Source organism: Apteryx mantelli, chromosome 19 (genome assembly GCF_036417845.1).
Source record: "Apteryx mantelli isolate bAptMan1 chromosome 19, bAptMan1.hap1, whole genome shotgun sequence".
Lineage (NCBI taxonomy): Eukaryota > Metazoa > Chordata > Aves > Apterygiformes > Apterygidae > Apteryx > Apteryx mantelli.
This window is the reverse complement of record NC_089996.1, coordinates 6,940,214-6,960,431: the sequence shown is the minus strand read 5'-3', so window position 1 is coordinate 6,960,431 and position 20,218 is coordinate 6,940,214. Positions and strand designations below refer to the sequence as shown.

At 52.6% G+C, this 20,218-nt stretch overlaps 1 protein-coding gene across 5 annotated transcripts in view; it reads right to left on the bottom strand.

Moving 5' to 3' along the window:
• Positions 1-201: 201 nt before the first annotated feature.
• The window catches only part of MYOCD (myocardin), a 40,856-nt gene continuing 20,839 nt past the window's right edge, over positions 202-20,218 (bottom strand). For 3 of the 5 annotated variants that reach the window (XM_013957631.2, XM_067308302.1, XM_067308304.1), the window contains 10 exons: positions 19,458-19,533; positions 16,980-17,141; positions 12,853-13,028; positions 10,554-10,679; positions 9,756-10,024; positions 9,251-9,404; positions 7,039-7,992; positions 4,680-4,793; positions 3,542-3,599; positions 202-2,867 (listed from right to left, as the gene is read on the bottom strand). In XM_013957631.2, the coding sequence (XP_013813085.2) occupies positions 2,299-2,867; positions 3,542-3,599; positions 4,680-4,793; positions 7,039-7,992; positions 9,251-9,404; positions 9,756-10,024; positions 10,554-10,679; positions 12,853-13,028; positions 16,980-17,141; positions 19,458-19,533 (2,658 nt within the window). In that variant the 3' untranslated portion in view covers positions 202-2,298. The remainder of the gene's footprint in view (positions 2,868-3,541; positions 3,600-4,679; positions 4,794-7,038; positions 7,993-9,250; positions 9,405-9,755; positions 10,025-10,553; positions 10,680-12,852; positions 13,029-16,979; positions 17,142-19,457; positions 19,534-20,218) is intronic. The other 2 variants (XM_067308301.1, XM_067308303.1) reach the window with 2 other exon arrangements.

Below are 20,218 nucleotides of genomic sequence, written 5' to 3'. Positions count from 1 at the left end.
AAAGTCTTTAGAAACAGGAGACTCCAGCTAGCTTGTTTAGAAATCTTCCAGGAAAAACTGTTGCTTTGAAAGAAAGACTTATGCTCTTGCAAGGACTGTAACTGCCTCAGGGAATGGAGTTAAGACTAAATGACTGTAACTGGAATGGCTGTTGCTGTTGCAGCCGAGTGAAATCAAACAGCAAATTGTGAGCAGACAGAGTGGCAAGGCAAAGGGTTTTTTAATAATGAAGGTGTTGCTGGTAACATAGGTAAAGAAATGTGCTTGCTTACAAGTTTGAAGCTGACAGCATCCCTTTAAATAAGGAAATACATTTGTTGAAAGGAGAAAATTATCTGGAAAGCCCTGTACAATTATGCAGTGTAGCAGCTAACACTACTCTGAATCAAGTGCTATTAATATTCTCCATGAAACGGCTCTAAAAATCTCTCACTTACAAAAAGAAATTCCTTAAAAAAAAAAAACGCAACCTGTGATTATCTATCCTAGCAGTGCACTGTGACCATTTGTACAATAGAAAAGTGGTGCTTTAAATAGTGACTTAAAAGCTACTGCCATGTTCTTTATACAGCATGCAACAACGCCATGAACTGGAGACACAGCAAGGGCTGCAGAGCTCCTTCAACAGCTCCAGCAGCCCTTCGAGTGGAGCACCCTGCAGGAGCTGCTGGCCAGACTGCCTGCAGGCCCCTCGTGCTGGACCTCCTCCCCAGCTGCTGCATCTCCAATGTGCTGTCCTTCCAGTAACACAAATATTAAATACACTCAGTCTGTAAATAGTTTAACAATCTTTGTCAGCAACAATATTTACTTTGGCAAAACCAGAATTGCAAAGAAGTAGACGTGTCCGTCAAACAGTCTGCAGCAAGTTCTTTGGTGGAAGCCAAGAAGTGAAGCAAAGGCTCCTTCTCGCTAGAGCCTGAGGAAGTATATTGCACAGAGACTCGTAGGAGAAAAGCTGGTGACTTCAAACTGAAGGCATCACTGTAGGAGAGCATCCATCTCTGCTGGCTTCAGAAGAACAAGCTCCTCTAGGCTCAGTGATTCACAGCTGTTCTCTGGATGGCCTTGCTCTGAGCTGAGTGAACAGTGACATGGGCGTATATTCAGAAAAGAGGAGAATCTATTGGGGGAACAAGGAAGACTGGGGGGGAGGAAGAAGGAATGGGTGCAGAGGAGTGGAGACTACAAAAGCAGATGCTCATACAAAACTGTGGCCACACAAGGACCTGCTCAGCCCTGTCCCACATACAGGTAGCTGAGTTGCTATTTCTGGCTCTCCTGGCTCCCAGGTCATGCAGGGTGTCGGCGATCCACTGTTCCTTCTAACCACATAGAGGACGGCCCCTACAAATCTTTGCGGTATTTTCCATATGACTTGCTCCTGAACTTGGGCCAAAACACATTACACATCTCTTTATCTGTACCACGCTAGTGGGGACATGGCAGCTCCATCTGAATGCCATTCCCTTCAACACCTGCATCTGCAGCCTGAGCAGCTGCGTACAGCATCCAGAGCTCTCTGTTTCAAGGTCACAGGCTTCAGCCTGATTCAGTTCAGACTGCAGCTGGGACTGCTCTCTGGCTTTCATCCCACTGGGAAGTGTGTGCACATCACTAAGTGCCACCACGAACATGACAGGCTCCATCTTTCACCCACCTGGAGCACGGCTATGCAGGAACTAGGGCAACATGGCTTCGAGGCCTTTGGGATAGGAGGAAGGAATCAAGGTGAGTCTGGCAGTACAGAGAAGTGTGCTTGTTGCCCTGGCTGCGCAGAGTGCTTGGGCCTCCCTGCTCCTGCACCTCCTGGTCTCAGCATGGCTAGGAGGTGCCTTGCAATATTGCCTAAAGGGCTAGCAGGGCAGGACGGGAGTAGGGAATGGGGTAGCAATGGGCCCTCCTCTGGATGATTTCTGCTGATTCCCAGGTGAGTTCTCCTCACCCCACAGTTTTGTCATGAGCTGCTCCAGTTCTCATGGGAGTGACTCCTAAAACCGGCGGAAAAAAAGACAGAAGAAACAAAATGGAAGTTCTAGAAAGCTGTCAGTCTAGAAAAGTGTTTTTAAAGGCACTGGTATCCTCTGTAGGGATGTGTAGATGGAGGAAAACCAAAGTACCAGAGCTATTGTGCTATCAGTTCGCAGTACCTGGAAATTGGAACAAGTTTATATGCTGGGAAAATGACTCCAGTTTCTCCTGAATGTGACACATTAGCCCTGTAGGTTCTCTGGTGTGATGGAAACACTGTGCTGGCTGCTGTGGGCATATAGTATCCTGCTTCCACCACCCTCCCTTTCACCACTGCTGCAGGTGAAGGTCCATGCTGGTGTTTAGATTAAGATCAGTAACATCTAAGAAATCAATGTTGAAGATGCTGGGACCTGCAGGCGTAAGGGAGCCAAAGCCCGTGGCAGAGCTAGGGGGGGTTAGATCCAGCCATTCCATTGTTTCCCATGGAGATTCAGTGAAACTCATTTGTAAACCAGAGCCATCAGCAGGGGAAGGGGAGAGTTGGGTTTCCATGGGTGAGAGGGGAGTCTGTAAAATCTCCTGGGAGGTGAGCAGTTCATCTGTGGCTTTGCCAGAGAACCCCTCTATCATCCCTTCGAAGTGGGACTCTTCTCCTCCCATCTTCAGCAGGGCAATTTCTCCAACTCTCCCTAGCGGGCTGTGAGCGTTCAGTAAGACTTCAAGGTGAGTGTCGCTGCTGCCTGGACAGTGCTCAAATGAGAGCTGGGCTGAGGAGACCTGTTCAAATGGGGCAGATGATTTTGGGAGTGAAGTGCTGGAGTTCCCTGTAGACACTGTTATCTGAGGTACTTTCTGGAGGCAGGAACGATCTTCCTTGGCGTTGGCTGGCATTTCTGTTCAACAAACAAAAGGTGGTTGAGGTACTCAGGCAGTGCTCATCACTGCTGGGCACAGAGGCACTGCCAAGGTCCCTGAGCTGTGCACTTGGACTGGGCATGCCTACGGAGACCCACTCTTGAGTCAATCCCTCTCATGTTGCTCGCCCTGTGGGAAGCCTGACACATTCCCTTTTTCTGGCCTCTTGACTTCCCTGGGTTTGGACCCAGTCCCCAGGGCATGAGCACTGGCAGCTGTTCACATGGGCATGGGCATGGTTTGGGTTGTGTATAGGAGAGGGCACTGGCAGCACTTTGCACAGGGGAGGGCACTGGCAGCACTGAGAATGGCAGAAGGCACTGGGGAAGGACACTGGTGGCTCTGCATGGGGGAGGGCACTGGCCTTGTGGCTCTTTCTCTCTCAGCAGTTGGCATAGGCAGTACACCCAAGCCCAGATCCCCCCACAGAGTCAGTGCATGTGCAGGAGTGGGCCTAGGCAGGCTTCCTCACTAGCACAGCAACTTTGTGCTTTTGGACTTGGTCTCAGCAGCTCCTGGCCTAGGGATGGCAAATGAAAGCTGTACTCAACTCAGGCATTTCCATTGGGGCACACAGACAGCTGCTGGGCCCCATGGACCTAAGCTTGCTTGGAGGGGAAGCACTGGAGGGGAACAGAGAAGCAGTGCGTACCTCCGCTCTCAATCAGCACGTCCAGGAGTTCGTCCATCTGCTGACTTCGTGTCATCTGCTGCAGCAAACGGCAAAGAGGAGAGTAGAGGGCGTTAGGAGGAAGGTCCCTCTGGCCATGAGCCAGACGGGTGGCTCTAGAGCTCACAAATGGCTTCCTCCCATGCATGAAAGATGCCATGCCAACACGGGGCCAGCAGTGGTGTTCAGATGAGCACCACAGGGCCCTGGGACAAGGGAGGTGGATGCGGAGAGCACTGCGCTGCATTCTCCCCCTCCCTGCAGCTGGCTCTGTGCTCTCGGGCAGGATTCAGCCACCTCAGACTGCTTCTTCCCAGAGCAATTGGACACGCAGAATTTCTGGACCTGGCACCCAGCTTTGGCATGTGCCTGCTTGCACTCCCTGCAGCTCACTGGGGGCAATGCAGTGGCATCATCCTCTCCCTGACCTGAGACTGGAAGGACTTTCCACAGTCCTCCATTCCAGCTAACATAAGCCAACCTTTATCACTGCCAATGGCATCACTCTACTTTCCTAAAGGCACCATCACAACTGGCACTGAGGCTGTTGACAGACTTTCACTAGAAGTAAGGGGTTCATGGGTGATGGAGACAGTCCTCCCCATGGGAACAGCACTCCAGGATAAGGCTAAGGGAGGCAGATGGTGTGGAGCAGGGCACTTTTTGCTCCTGGGCTAAAGGGAGAAGGTGAAGTTTCCCAGTGACTAGCCATTTGGGATGCCCAAGGGTCTGTTTCTCACATAGCACCCCAAAGAGGAGCTCCCCAAAGTCTCTAAACATTTGTGGGGGATGTCAGGCCCCCAGGGTGGGCTGGCACCTTTCACTAGCAGCGAAGACACTGCAAATATCATACACAGCATAGAATCTGACTGCTTTGTGGAGACTATATTTAGCAACTAACACTTCAGGGAAAGCCCATCCCAGGAGATTTTACAGACTCAGATTTTACTGCTCACCTCCCAGGAGATTTTACAGACTCCCCTCTCACCCATGGAAACAGGCCTGTCCTATCCAGAGACCACATAACAGGCTGTAACTCCTGCAGCTGATAGTTACGCTAACTGTAAAAGAACACCCTGCAGAGCCCTAGCCCTATAGAAAAAAAAAATCATGCAGTTACCTGCTTCACTGCATCCTCATAGGGTGGAGGCTGCTTTACCTCTGAGAGGGCTGGGCTTGACTTACAAAAACTTGGGGATGGAATAGAAAACTTTTGACCTGCCTGCGTAGCCATCTGCGTGGGGGAAATATAGGGAAATGGAATCAATGCACAGGGAAAAGATTACGCTCTTTTTGGACTGTTGAACGCCCAGTTCTCTTTCACCCCAACTGAAACCAGAGTGACTCAAGAGAAATGAATGATGTTGTAGGTCAAATTAGATCAAACAGGGCATGTGCCAGGCCTCTAGGCAGGAGACAGGTAGGTAAACTAGCGCCTTTAGCTTAGTTCTGAGGACACCAGTGAGGTCCAGGGCTGGGCTGACCTCTGGTCATTGTCTGAGATCTGGCCATAGACATGATCCCTCAGAGCAGACTGGTGCTCAGTTCAGCTGTGAACATGCAGAGTAAGATGGAGAGCAAAACCCGCTGGTGACAGACAGCTGCATCTTGCCAGCAACATGATGCTCCCCCAGCTGCAAACTGCTGCCCAGCTCCTTTCACTGAAGGAGGGGGCCTGAAGCCCCACAAAAGTGACCCTCACCCTGGGGAGCCCCTCATGGGCAGTTGAAAAAAGCCCAGGATGGTTCATGTTGCAACCAGGATGAGCTGCAGGATAGAGAGAGCCAATGCCCTGTGCATGCCCCTTTCACTCTGGCAATGAGGAAGGACCTAGAGGTCCCCTTGAAGCGTTGCTGCTTGCAGCTGGTGCCCTCTGATTATGGCCCAGTTCTTCAGAGCTGCCTCACTGCCTCTCTCGGTGTATCGCCCCTACATCACTGCATCCCACTGTGCAGCCCAGTGACGGTATTGTGCCCAGCTGCCTATCTCATCTATATCCCTGTACCCTGGATGACTTAGAGGCAACGGTGCATCCCACCTTCTATCTCACCCCATGGCACTTGACTCCACTGTCCAGGACACCACTGCACACTGCTCAGCATCTTAATTGTGGGAATGCATTTCACGAACTGTCCTTGAGTGTTGGGTGTTCTGCAGTGTGCTGTGGACCTATTGTATATTCAGTGCACACTTGTTGCACATCCGCTATGAACGCAGTGTGTGTGCTCTGTGAATGCACCGCATACCTTGCACCACTGTGAGTGCAGTGTACTTTACATGTTGTATGATGGGTTCTCCTGCTGCCTGAGAAACTCTGGTAGGATGAATACATGGTGTTGGGAGGTAAATGGGCCTTCAAACAGCAGCACCTTGTGCTGCTCATCCTGTGGCTGCTTTTGCATATCTGCCAGTTTTCACACCAGTCCAGCGGGCTAAGGAGTGGTGGATGCTGAAGGGACAACTCTCTGCTGCTAAGTTGGTGGCCTGTGGTGGTGCCACAAGCTCTCTCATGACTGCAAATCTCAATGGCAAGTCTGCTCTGTCTTCTCAAGGAAAGGCTTCCCAAAGGACTGGGGTAATAGCGCTCCTTCAATCTGGTGGTCAAAATCCCTCTAACACTGCTAGGAGCAGCAATGGTTCAGCAAGATGCTGAAAAGCCCTATACCACTGTGCCAGGGCTCCCCCAGGGGTATATGGAGCTGTGCCAGGGCTCTATGGGGCTGAGGGAGTTATGCCAGGGCTTTTCTAGGGTGGGGGGAGCTGTGCCAGGGCCTCCCCCTGCGAGGAGAGGGAGCTGGGCTAGGACTCTTTTGGGCAGAGGGAGCTACGCCAGCTCTCCCCAGGACAGAGCGAGCCATGTCAGATCACTCCAGGGCAGAGGTAGCTGTGCCAGGGCTCCCCCAGAGCAGAAAGAGCTGTGCCAGTGCTTGCCCAGGGGCAGGGAGAGCTGTGCCAGGACCCCCTGGGAAGAAGAAGCTGTGCCAGGGCTCCCCCAAGGGCACAGGGAGCTGTGCCAGTGCTTGCCTGGGGCAGGGAGAGCTGTGCTGGGATCCCCTGGGGAAGAGGGAGCTTTGCCAAGGCTCCTCTGGGGCAGAAGGGGATGTGCCAGGGCTCCATGAGGCCTAAGGAGATGTGCCACAGTCCCTTCAGAGAAGAAGGAGCTGTGCCAAGGCTCTGTGGGGCAGAAGGAGCTGTGTTGTGGCTCCCCCCAGGGCAATTGGCTGTAGTGGCAACAGGGTTTCCCAGGAGATGCCCTGGAGAAGACCCTGTGGTGCCATCAGCTTTCAACCCATTCTCCATTTCAGCTACTCTCTACCTTTCCAGGTAGCCTTGGATGCTCCCACAACCCCCTGGGTGCCCATCCTGGATGCCAGCAGTATCAGTCTGATAGGAAAGTTCACACAGGGAGGTTTGACTAAATGCCCACGAACACAACCACATTCACCACTGAGATGCCAGCTGAGACACTCTCCACTTACCGATGCTGTGCGAAGGCAATTGTTGGTCTGCGGGGACCCGCTGCGCCCTTCTGCCTGTGAGCTGGGGGACACTGAGAGGAGATAGTGGCTGTTAGGGGATGGCGGCAGGCTGATGTGCTGTGGGCTTTTTGCAGCCCCGAGTGGAGAGTGCTGGGGGGAGCACTGCGGGCTAAGGAATGTCGAGGAGGTGATGGTGCTCTGGCCTGCAGGCTCCAAGCAGTGGCTATTTACAATGTGAGGCAGCTGCGGCATCCCACAGTTACTTAACTTATCCGAGCTGCTGGCCTGGCCTTTCAAGGCAGTTTGTTTGGATGCAAATGGGCAGCTGGACACTGTGTTTTCTTGTTTGATGGGAACCCCAAAGAAATGCTGAGTGGACTGTTGCTTCTCCTCAAGGCCATTGCTTCTCTTCCGTTTCTGGAGCTGCATCCGTAGCTCTTCAACCTGCCTCTGCTCTTGCTGCAGCTTCCATGTCAGTTCGTTGATGACCTTCTGCTTCTCCACCAGCATCTTGTCTTTCTCTGTGTCAATCCCTTCCAGCTCCAGCTGGATGCTCCCTCCATTCATGCTGCTCATGAGGCTTTCTTCAGTGCTGCCATGTACTGGTGATGGCTGCAGACCAAACTGTGGAGAAGACATGGGCCCGTCGTTGAATGTGTCTGGCAAAGATCCACTCACAGAGAGGTCAGAGGAGGCTGGGGAGATGGGTGGGGTAGAGCTGGTGCTGCCGAAGTGGTAGAAGCCGTTCGATAACATGCTGGTGGAGGACTGCGACTGGTAACTTGACAAGGTGCTTGTTGGAGTGACTGGGAAGGTGACGGTTGTTATCTCACTGAAGTTTGGCACTGCATTGTTGCTGCACTCTTGGAAGGGCCGCAGCCGTTCCATTAATGCTGTTTTTGTACCGGATACAGGCAGGCCTCTTATTCGCAGCTGCTGTCTCAGTTCTGACACCTAGAAGGAAAGTCACCGATAATCATTCCTAATGCCTCCCTGCACAGACGAGCTCTCGGGTTCCTACCTGACATTTCTAACAAGGAGTCTCAGATAACAGGGGTTTCCAGCCTCCTGCTTTAAAGCTCTGAGTCCACAGAGGCTCACTGTCTCACCTGCAATTGCCAGAGCCATTGTGCACAGCACCGACTGCTGTACATCCTTCAGGACCCTGAGCTTTCCTAACAGAAAAAAAACATTTATTCCTCCAGCAATTGTGACTGCTCTCCCTGAACGAGCAGCAGTCCTAGGGCCATGGAGGTAACCCATGACTCACTTTCTAGCAGTTTCAATGAAAGCCAAGGAATTTTATACAGTCCAGGAACTAGCTGATGGTGTCTTCTAGCTCAGAGAACATGAACACATACCTGTGGAGACAGATACTCCAGGTTGAGGCATCTGTACCAGATTCAGAAATCTGAGCCAGGGCATCACCATGGCCAAGCTCATGTTATTTCTACCTCATCTTATTTTCTGTGTATAATAATGAGTATTTCACCCAGGCCTCTGCTCCTGAAAGGGCCCAGCTTTGGCCTTCCTCATGGCTGAGGCTCTATTAACAAAGCACAAAAGAATTGTTGATATGAATGTTTCTTCCTTGTGCCCTGCCTGTCCTGCCTATATGAAAGATTTAGATAGTATCCAGCTCAGTGCTCATAGCTACAGTCTCGAGGGGTATCTGCTTGTGCAGACAGCTGAGCTGGCCTGGCTGCTGCTGGCAGAGCAGCTGAAGCGGCATGGACTTAGCATGGGCTTACAACAGCCACGGAGCTGAGTCATTTGGTGAGTGTCTAGGCTGTGCTGATCTCCTAGCTTCTGGCTGGTCTGCTAGAAGCATCCATGATGGCTATCATAAAGCTAGAGCAGGCATGGAACCATGAACTGCAGGAGCAGCAGCACAGGTCTTCCTTTAGTCCTCAACCTCATGCCCTGGCCTGCAGCCACCTCAAGAGTTTTACACTTTAGGATTTGCTGATATCTGCCTTGGAGCAATGTACCATGCAATACCTGCAGAGTAGCAATCCCATCTTTTCAATTAACACTGCATTGACTGATTCTTGACCCAATGTGATTGTACTCCTGGATCTGCATGCTGATCTGTAACACACGATCATTCTCAGCCAGCTCAGCCTGCAGCATTACACTGCATGCTTAGACAGTAGCAAGGCGCATTTAGGCTGTAAGACTCTGCTCTTGTGGTGACAAAATTTGCACTCACTTTCAGATCGTCCAGGTTAGATGGCAGAGGGCCTGGCTTGACAGATGAGACACAAGTCTGGCCTGAAAAGGTGGTTTTCACAGGAGAAAGAGGGGTATTGTTGACAGAAGTTGATGAAGAGTTTGAACTTTTGACCATTTGCTCATTTGATTGCCTGAAACAAGGAAGAAAATGTGATGTAACTTGTCTGCCCCCTGAGGTCTCTGTGCCCAGTGCCATATACCACCTCTCTGCTCCCTTGGGCCTACCATCTCCTGTATTAGACCTGAAGGACTGCCAACCCCAGGAAGAACCAGCTTGGACTGTGAGGTGATCACTGGGGACCTACCATGAGGTCACAGGTGTCCCAACCAGAGCCCAAAGCCAGATGGCTTTGCTGTGTTCCCAGGCCTTCATGTTTCACTTGCATGTGTCTGTCCCCCTTGCACTGGCACAAATGGGCATGGAAGTGAAAAGGAAAACCTGGAGGGAGACTAAATCCTGCTATTGGCACATTGCCACTCACTTTAGTTGGGCTTGGTGCATCCCTGGATAGCTGAAGTGCTGCTGTTGTTGCTGCTGCTGCTGCTGCTGCTGCTGCTGGCTGAGGATCTGGAGCTGCAGGAAGAGCTGCTGCTGCTGGAGGAGTCTGGCATATGCAGAGTCCATGGGTGGAGGGGACTTCTCTGCCTTCTGGTCTGGAGGGATGTACTGGTGATATTTCAGCTTCTTCACCTTGGGCTTGGTGTCTTTGGGCTTTTTGTGACGGTTCTTGCTATCGCTGGATGATTTGGACTGTTGGTCCAAGAAGAAAAGGAATTACCTGGGAGAACAGTTCTCATAACTCCCTTGAAAACTCAGAGGCCTGGGACAGAGCGAGGGCAGATCCCTGCAGGCACCCTGACAGTCCAGCTCCAAGCACAGATGAGCCTGCTGGGGAGACTCCCCCAGGGCAACATCTCATCCCAGCTGTGCTGGAGACCACAACAGATGAAGAATGATGCATCTTGCTTTAAGTGTATTTCCCCATTGCCTTGTGTCTCCTTCTGCTTCTAGCCCCAGGGGATGTTTTCAGTGCAGGACCTGAGCAATCGTCTCTCATAGGGTGCAAAGCTATACCTTTATACAATTACAAAATGAGGTCAACTTGCAGCACTTGATAGTGCGGTTTGTCTCCCTACTTTCCAGGGCCTTCCTTAAAGGCCCAACCTCTAAAACTCCCAGTCATGTGAGGTGTGGCATGCTGGTAGTTCAGGCTTGGACCCAGCCATATACCCTGGGCTTGTAACCCCCCCGCCAAAGATCCTGGACCTACAGACGTTACCTTCACCACAGAGGGCACAGGGAGCGGTGGGCTGTCCTGCCCCAGTGCCTGCTTGGGGCTGTCGCACTGGCTGCTCTGCCCCGAGGCCAGGTCAGGCACGTTGCTGTCAGTGCCATGGGGGTGATCCTGTAACGGAGAGGTGAGTTGTGCTATGTGAGAGCGGACGTGGACAGGCACAGGGGGCAGGCCAGCCTGGGCAGCCCCCTCCCACGGCCACGCTCCCCTCCCAGCCTTGCACGCGGTCTCTGCAGAGCCAGCGTCCCTCTGGCCCCTGCCTCTGCTCTGGCAGCCACAGGGGGCTAAGCAGCGACGGCGTTGGCCGGCAGCGCAAAGGGCAGATATGCAGAGCTGCACATCTGGCAGGGGCCGAGAGCAGACGGGCACTGTGAACACGCTGCCCTCTCCAAGAGGCGGTCTCAGGTGGGGCCTGGCCATCATCAGCCCAAGGCACAGAGTGCTCATCTTGCACTCGCGGGCAATGGTGCACTCGCGCCTGCAGCTCTTCCAGACCCTGTGCAACCCCCTGGGTGTCCCACCTGACCCCCTGCTGCTGAAATCCCTTTGCAAAAAGCAAAAGACAGCAGGCTCAGAAATGGTGTGCAATCATGCTTCCGGGGGAAAGGACTGCCCGGGCATCCCTGGCTCACTGCAATCTGTAACTTACTGGAAGTGTCTGTTTTCCTGAATGGGGCACCCAGCGTGCCATTCCCCCAACCCAAGTCTAGTCCAGCTCCCCCAGCCCACCCCAGCGCCCCTAATCCTGTATCCCCATTGCCCCAGTCCCTCCCAGTCCCTTAAATCGATCGCAGCACCCCAGTCCATCCCAGGTCCCTCCCAGGACCCCCAGCCCCCCTAGAATCCCCCAGTCCACCCCAGTTCCCTCCAGGTCATCCCAGCCTCCCCAGTAACCCCCAGTCCATCCCAGGTCCCCCCCCCCAGGTCACCTCAGCCCCCCTGGTATCCCCCAGTCCATCCCAGATCTCACCAGGTCATCCCAGCCCTCCCAGTATCCCCCAGTCCATCCCAGATCTCACCAGGTCATTCCAGCCTCCCCAGTATCCCCCAGTCCATCCCAGTTCCCTCCAGGTCATCCCAGCCCTCCCCAGTATCCCCCAGTTCCCCCCAGGCCCCCCCTCCCCGCTGCCGCGGCTGCAGCGCCCGCGCGGGTCGGCAGGGGGCGCCGCGGGGCCCTTCATGGCGGCCTTGCCGCGCTGGCGGCGCCGCGGCCGTGCGGAGCTCGGGCCGCGCCTGGGGCTGGGCCGCGGTTGGGGCCTGGCCGGGCCCTGCGGCGGGCTGCGCCACCCGCCGCCCCGCGGCGTCTCGGAGGACCGTCGGGAAGCGCGGCCCGGGGGCGGCGGCGGCGGCGGCGGCGGCGGCGGCGGGGGGGGGACCCTGCCCGGTGCCTGCCCGCCGCGTAGCCGGGCGGCCGGGGAGCGGCGCCCTGGGCCTGGTCTCCCCTCCCCGCCGCCCGCCTGCCCCCCGCGCCGGGCCGCGCCTCGCGCCCCGTTGGGGGCTGCGTGCTCCGCTGCGTTCTCGAAAGCAGAAAGCCGATATTGGGAGGCTGCGAGCGCTCCCTGCGCTGGGGTGGGCACCGAGCCGTGTCAAAATAAGCGTTCATAGACGGCTGAGTAACTGGTGCCAAGCGCGGAGGGTCGTAAAAGTATTTGCGTCCTGGAGCGCTGGGGACTTACAGTGGGGAACAGCGGAAGCAGTTACTGACAGGGAACGCCGCGGCCGAAGCCGCTTGCAGCAGACCCTGTCCTAGGCCCTCAGCTGAAGGCACGGCTAGGCCCTGCAGGGTGCAGTCACAGCCGTAGCCGCTCAGGAAATAGGTCAAAATTCTGCAGAACTTGGGTAGGCGTCTGCCAGCTGGACGGAGGGGCCAGCAGAGGGGCCGCTGGTTACGAGTGCGCTGCAGCGTGGCCCTGATGCCGAGGGTGGCTACCACACCGTTCAGTCTCTGTTCGCCTCCATGCCTCTCAGGCCCTGCTCTCCCTTTCTGAGGACGTAAACCTGTCTGGGTGGTAGAGGAGGGGGAGAAAGCACATCTCCCCCCAGCCTCCAGGACTTGAAGAGCCCCCCCAGCCCCCAAGTGAAGCACACGTCCCAGGGAGGTCAGGGACTGGGCTGCCCTGGAGTTGGGGGGTACTGAGGCCCCAACAGGGCTCAGAGGTGAGTTTGCTTGTCTGGGGACTCCTGTCTCTGTGTCCTTGCATGCCGTCGCTCCACAGAACAGGAGGAATGGGCTTCCCCAAGCCACCTGAGACCCGCCATGCCTTGGCAGGCTGGCTTCACTTACCTGGGGTGTTCCCGAGGTGGCAGAGGAAGCTGGCTCTGAAGGTTTGGTGCCTGCTGATGATTCTGTGGAGCCCTGGGAGTCCTCACTCCTGGCCTGCTCCGGGGACAGGCCGTCATTGCTGCTGTCCTCCTCGAATGCAAATGCATCGGATGACTTAGAAAAGTTCACCTGGGTACCTAACAGGCAAGACAAAGGTGATGGAGACCCATCAGACACATCCCCAGCTGTACCTGTCTGCCGGCATTCCCCAGGGGCACAAGAGTGTCTGCCTGTGCCTTCCTCCCGCCTGCAGGGCTCAGCTACCCCAGCTGAAGGGGCGTTGGGGCTCACTGTCAGGAACGAGCCCCTTGGGAGTTGGTCTGTCCCCAGCAAGAGGGCCGAGGTGGTCAGAAGGCAGCATGGAGAGTGCTCAGATCACAGGGAAACCACAGTCCACCCTGTGGGCTAGGCCTTGAGGACCAGTTCTGTTTCTTATCTATCCAGCTTTTCTGTATCTTGCTGCGGGATGAGGGCTTGGCGCTCAGAGGGTTCAAATGCCTCAGCCCAAGCCAGACCATGCATAGGGGATGGCACCAGCAGGGTGTGACAGGGGAGGAACATCATATGGCATGCCCCATGGCTGAATGAGCAAAGCCAGTGGGAGAGAGGAGGAGGCATCACCTCTGGCCCTTGCTCTGCACCATTTAACTCAGGAAACAGAGAAAAGAGGGATCTGAGGCGCTTGGCCTATCAGGGGTAGGAGACATTTCTCAGACATCTCAGACACATCAGAGTGGTACAGGAGCAGCTCTGCTGTCCTGTCCTGTGGGACAGAAATAGAGAGAGTGGCAGTAGAATGGATCCTTCCATCAGCTGAGCAACCCAGTCACAAACCCCACCACTCATGGGACCTTGTCCTTAGCAGAAGACCTGAGTTTGAAATCCGTGTGGAGAGTGACCCATCCTTTCATGGCAGAGGAGACAACGCCTGGGTGGACCTGGCTGCAGCTAAACAGAGGCTTCCAGGTCCTGTGTCTGTCAACAAGCTTCACCCCCATGAAATGTTTCAAATCACTACCATCACTTCCTAACTGCCAGTAAGGCCTGCCCCAGGCATTGCTTCACCCCTCTGCAAGGCTCCCAGCACAGTATCTCCTAGTCAGATGGCAAGAGCTCTTGACCCCAGGCTTGTACTGATAAATAAAGTGCTGAAAAAGAAAAGCTCATGTGAGCTTTGGGAGGGCTGCAGGTGGGGGTGGAGGAAGAAGCAGTGTGGCTGTGCTCATAATCTCTTCATGCTCACATCTGGCGTTTGTCAGGCAACTTGGCACTCTGATAGTGAGGTGACAAATGGGGAAATAGGAAGGGCCTGGGGACAAGCTTCCACCCATTTGTGCTGCTGGCCTAGCAATGTGCACCTTTTCACTGACACGCACCCTTATGCTCTGACCTCTGCTGCTATCTGAGAGATAAAGGTTATCTCTGTTTGCTCTGGCTCGTGGTGCCAGGGTGGCACCATGAGGAAGCAGGGAGCCCTGGCTCCCCTCCCCATGCCCACTCTGTGAGCTGCTATCCAGCCACCTTCAGCTAGACCCCTATGGATGGCAAGCTCGCCTGTCACAGGGTTGTGTTGTGAAGAGATCCTAGAGAGTCTAGGATCAAGACAAGGAGGACTTGTGGGTCTGTGAAGCTCCCAAGGGCGGAAGAGGGTGTTATCCAGCACAGAGGAGCTTCAGGAAGCACAGTGCCAATTCTCAGCCTCTGGCACTTCAGCTCTGTATGCCTCATCTCTGGAGGAGCTGTGTTGAGTCCTAACTCTGCCACCATGATAGTCCAGGCCCAGTCAACTGGCATTTAAGAGGAATGTGATGAGAGAGAAGACACACCAAAGCATCCCTGCCCAAGGGACCTTCAGGACACAGTGGCAGCTCAGAGCACGTCAGGAATGTGCTGCATCCTGCTTTTTGATACCAAGGGCCTGTGTGGAGTGGGGAATGCTGGCCTTATCTGTCCTGCTCTTGCCCAGCCTGGGGCTGACCATATTGTTTCATGATCCCATGTCTCTGCTGTAATCTTAGGCAGAATAGTGTTTGCTCGGGGCTGTTTCTAATGCACTGGGTATTGTCCTCTCAAGCATCTTGGACAAAGTGATGACAAGGACCTGGTAAAAAGGGTTCTTATATCACTGCTCAGCTATGCAGGGCACTGGCGGCCTCCTGTCACTGGGACGTTAGGGCTTTCGGTTGGGGTCTGGCACTTTCTGCTCACCCTGCCGGAGGTGATTAGAGGAACACGTCAACTGAACTTTCCACTGTATAAACAGTTGAGATTCCAAAGTTAAAGTAAAATGATTTTATACCCTGTCATCTTTCTGGTATTGCAAAAACAAAAGGCTTAAAGTTCAGAAGTGCCAGTGCTCATCTCTTCTCCGCGTTCAACTCGCCGCCCCAAGCCGTGAGTGCCACAAAGCACGTCTCACTCAGAAAATCAGCTCAAGGATCCTTCAGCTTGAGACTGTCTACTGCAGAAACCTGAGGTCTGAGATTGTGTTCCTGGTGCAGGTGCACTCCTCGTGGCATCCAACAGTACAAAATAGCTGCACCCCAATAGTTTCACCCCAAATGGGATGAAACTGGCTTATAGGACACATTTTTCCCTAGCAATGTATTAGAAGGCCATTGTGAAAGAGAGAAATTTCAAAGTTGACCAAATCTTTTTAAGCCTGACTTTGTTTTTAACAATTTTGTCCTGTAAATCTCTATTTATCACAAGCTCCTGACAAGGCAGCTGGACAGAAACTCTGTTCAAACTTCAAACACACTTGCCCAGCCTCCAAGCCTCAGCTGCAGTGGATAAAGTCTTGCTCAAACTGCCTCAAATGTTTATAAAGGGGGGATTTTTTAATGTTTTTTTCACTCTTCTCTCCTTCAATAAGTGGCTGAGGAGATTTTGCTTGAACTCTCCTTAAAAATTCCTCTTCAGGCAGAGTCCTGCAACATTTCACCTTCAAAGGCAAGAGCTGCAAAACAGCACAGAGTGGCTCAAGAACCAGACTAAAGAAACCGCTGTATGTACTCTGCGTGCACTTCACAGCAGGAAAACGAAGAGCAGGAACAATTGTGGGACAAGAAAGAGGGGTATCTGAGCCTGGAATATTTCATGTCATATACACTCATGTCTGAGATGAAATGCAAGTCAAAGTGCTTCCTGTTTCAATTCCCATTTTCTGCATCACTCCAATAGTTCAAAGAGCGCCTCCTGTTCCAGAGCCCTGCCACTGTCCTCAGCTTGTTCTGAGTCCCAAAATAGATACTCAGTGCCTAATTATGCTGATGGAAATAATTCAGTGAAGTTAGGAACCAGGAGCAACTGAGTGAGGAGCTCCCACGGAGCAGAGCAGTTCTCAGTGCCTGACTTGAGTCCCAAGAGCTGATTTGGACATGCTGAGGTGGGCCCAGGCTTCAAAAATGTGGGCTGCTGGACTAACACTGTAAAATCCTACTGGCTTTTTTACTCCTCTCTCTGCTTTTGGATCTCCCTATCTCAGCACTGGGCCCTGGGGGGATCTGAGTCACCTTTTTGCTTTGTGTCAGCTCCTGCACTGCCCTCCCTGCAGCAGCATGGAGGAAATAACTGCAGGAGATTCTGCCTCCCTCCATAAGCTGGCAGATAGTTGATAGAGAAAACTAAGCTAAGCAAACCAAATGATTGGCAGGGCACAAGCAGAGGAATCTGGGCCTGCCCGACAACCACATGTAGGCATCCAAGCCTTCTCCCATGTGAGATACTGGAGGGAATGTCCTTTCTCCAGCAATACTGTTTATGTGCTCAAAATCTTGGGGAGGGAAGGGGCATAAGAAAGGAGGCATTCTCTCTGAGATGTGGCTGCAAAATTGTGCATGTGTCCATGGTCGTTGCTCTGGGAAGATGAGAGCTCTCTTTTCATAGGCCCGGATAAGATAACACAGACTTTGCTGGAGTGGGCTGCTTACTGTGAAAATAATACAATTTAAGTAACATGCAACTGCCGCTCTTAACTCTACGTTGGCCACTTCCTGCAGTCTCTGCTGTACGTTCTCATAACTTTGCCAGCCTGTGCCCCGTGCTGTACACTCTCACAGCACAAAACACACATTTACTTCCACTACCTTTTATGGCCTCTTTCACAGCTGAGTCGACAGGAATAATATTCTTCTCCACCAGCTCCAAAGGACCTGGCCTGAGGGCAATCTTTTCATTGAGATCATCTGCCAGTCGGGCTCTTTTCAGCTTCATTTGAGTAGATTGAATGGACCCCTCTGCAGCGGAGTCTAGAAGGCCAAATGGAAAGCATCAGTTCAGGACCGGGGGCATCTGTAAACACAGTTCTTGGAGAGAATGTGCTTCCCCTTTAGAACAGCCTTTCTGGATTATAGCCAAAAACCAAGCATAGCTCAGTGTACAGCAGGAGATGTTCTGAGACTGAGAGGCAGGACACTGGACTGGATGAGGCAGGTGGGGTTTAGGATATGGGCCCTCCTCTGAGCCTTAGGTCAAGCTTCTCCATTCCTAAGTAAGTTTTCTAGCCTAGCCTTGCAAACTCAGTCTGCAGCTAGAGCATCCTTCCCAAGGCCCAGTAATGATCTTCAATGGAAATTTCATTAACAAGCTGTGACTAACAGGAGAGCTGAAAGGGATTTCAGCTCCTTCCTGCCAGGAGACCATTGGCCTAGTGGGCTCGTACAAATGGATGCCTACTTCTGGGGAACCAAACAGTTGGAGAAAAGAACCATTAATAGTGTTTGACAACTTGAGTAAATTCAGTGAAAGACAAAAAGCTCAGTCTTCAGGAGTGGAACATTTAGGAAGCAGAGTGATTACAGTGTTCCAGGACCCTTGGGAGAAAAATGAGGTAGTGGAGAAAAGCATAACAAAGGCAGCTAGATCTGGAAGCTGCAGCCAGACAAACGCAAATGAGAAATGCCAGTTATTCAGTGGTGACAGAAGTGTGTCCAGTTACTACAGAAAGTGGTGATTTCCCAGTCAAAGGTGTGTGACTCCTCAGGTGACACCTCCCTGTGTAGTGGTGGATCAGGATCCTAGACTAGACCAGATCCCTACTCTTGGGGATCTAAAGTAAGGAGGTCTGCATCTCGGCTGTGCTGTCTTCAAAGACTGGACACCCTTCTGGAAAAGATACTGTAGGCAGACACAAGCTGCTGGGATTGATACCAGGAACAAATGCTCTGCAGGAGGTAAGGTTGGCTGATCTAGAGTCCCTCCTGGCCTCAGACTCTATGGGACAGTGAACCCACGTGAGCTTCTCAGCGTGAACAGTGACAGAAGGTTTGTCTGGAAGACATTCAGATGATGAGAAAGACATTTAGATGATGAAAAAATGTCTCAGCTGGCCAGTTTTAGTTATGTCCAGCTCCTGTTATGAACCAGATGGATACTGAGGTCTATGCTACTCCAGGGCATACCTCCATGTGAGATGGAGCACAATACAGAGATGTGTGAGCAGCGGCCAGGCCAAGAAGAGTGTGTGGGCAGCACAGACAGCCTGCTAAAGGCTCTGCAGCAATGTGCATCTGGGTAGTCTATGCACCACCACTTCTTCTTCAGGTGTGTGTCACTGGCCATGTCAAAGGCCAGTGACCACAGCTGCCTCCACATCTGTTGTACAGTCCCTGGGCCTCAACTCCAGTCTATATTGCTTCTATTATTTAATCTCAGGGAAAAACACTTTCCATCTGTTAAATGGAAAATGATGCTGGCTTATTTTAGTGACAGTGAGCCAAGGGATAAGGCAGGCAACAGGCCCCCAGCTCAGCCCTCCTGCACTCCAGAGGAAAAGGAAATGTGGACTTCATCCATATTGAGAGCTGGGGCCAGCATTTACAGACACCAGAGAGAAATCTGCTTCTTCCAGGGGACTCACAGAACTCCAGAAGGGACGCAAAACATCCTCCTCCATCTCTCAGGAGCTCGTTATCTCTGGTGATAACAAGAGACACCAGCAGTGTTCTGCTGTCTGTGATGGTATGGAGCAGAGCAGTACTGATTCTCTGGCGGGGAGGGGGCACCAGGCTGGGAGAGCAGAGCTGCTGTGGCTCACGGACTGATAGCAGAGCTGACCATTTCCACATGGCCACGCTTGGGTCATTGAATGCATCACCACAAAATGGCACATAGAATATCAAGAATTAGGGCAAAAGCAAAATAAGCCCAGTTTTGGAGGGTATTGCAACCACCTGCTACAGGGATCTAACCATCTTTGACAACAAATGCCTAGGATTGAGAATCAGACCTTTGCACATCTGCCTAACACAGTCCTCTTTCACAGCTGTCCTCTATCCCACTGTCCCCTAGAACATCTTACAGTGGTCCCTGCCAGAGATGGGACAAAGATTACATGACCTTGGGTCTGCTCCTGTCAGGGGATCTCTGTGTGCCTTCCTCCTGAAGACCAGGTCTGGACGCAGTACCAAAAGACATTTGTCCCTTTGGACTCTGCCCATCATGAGCAGCTGGGGCAAAGTTAATCATGATGAGAATCCTGAAGGGAACCCATCTGGGGCTTGAGAAACTTGAAACATAAGGTAGGAGACACAAGGAGTATGTGGGAGAAGCTCAGGCAGTCTTACCTTGTAAAATGTGCATATTGACCAGGTCGGATCGCTCAGGCCTGCTTCTGATCTTGTGCTTGAGATAATCTTCAGTCTGCAAAACACAAATGCAGAGAATATTACCTGACTGGAGCAGCAGTAAGGTATGAAGAGCAGCAGCCCCTGTGCCATCCCATGTTTTTAAAGGATTTATTAACCTCTGAGTTGAGCGAGTTTCTAAATGGCATTTTTTTCACCCAGACATGTGCTGGTTCTTGGACACAATTTCTTCAGAAAGGGGATGATGTGCATGGAGCTGCTGACAGTTCAGTGTCACCACTGATAAGCTGTGTCCTTCCCAATTTCCCTTGAGCTTTTGATGCCTAAGGTATTGTGAGAGCTCATGGGAAAGGTGATACCTTTTTAATGGCAGGGGTAGATCTGATGCTAGCTTAGCATGCCATGTTGCCTTTGAGATCCGCATTGAGGCAGCTCCACATTGTAGCATTAGCAAGTGCTTCCTGTTGAAAGTCTGGTGCTCTGGGATGAGATGTAAGGCAGAGCAAGTTTTCAAGATCCCCAGACACACTCTACCTGGGCCTATCAGGAGTCTTAGATTTCCTACAGTCCCTGCAGCCCCCGTGCTCTGCGGTTCCTTACCCCAGTTGTGGGATTGGGAAATTCCTCTTTGCAAATCACTGCAGCTGGGCTTGTGAGGAAAGACTTGCTAAAGCTTTATGCCAATTTACTCAGGACTTTAGGAACAGAAAGGCACACAGAGGTACAATGACACCTTCCAT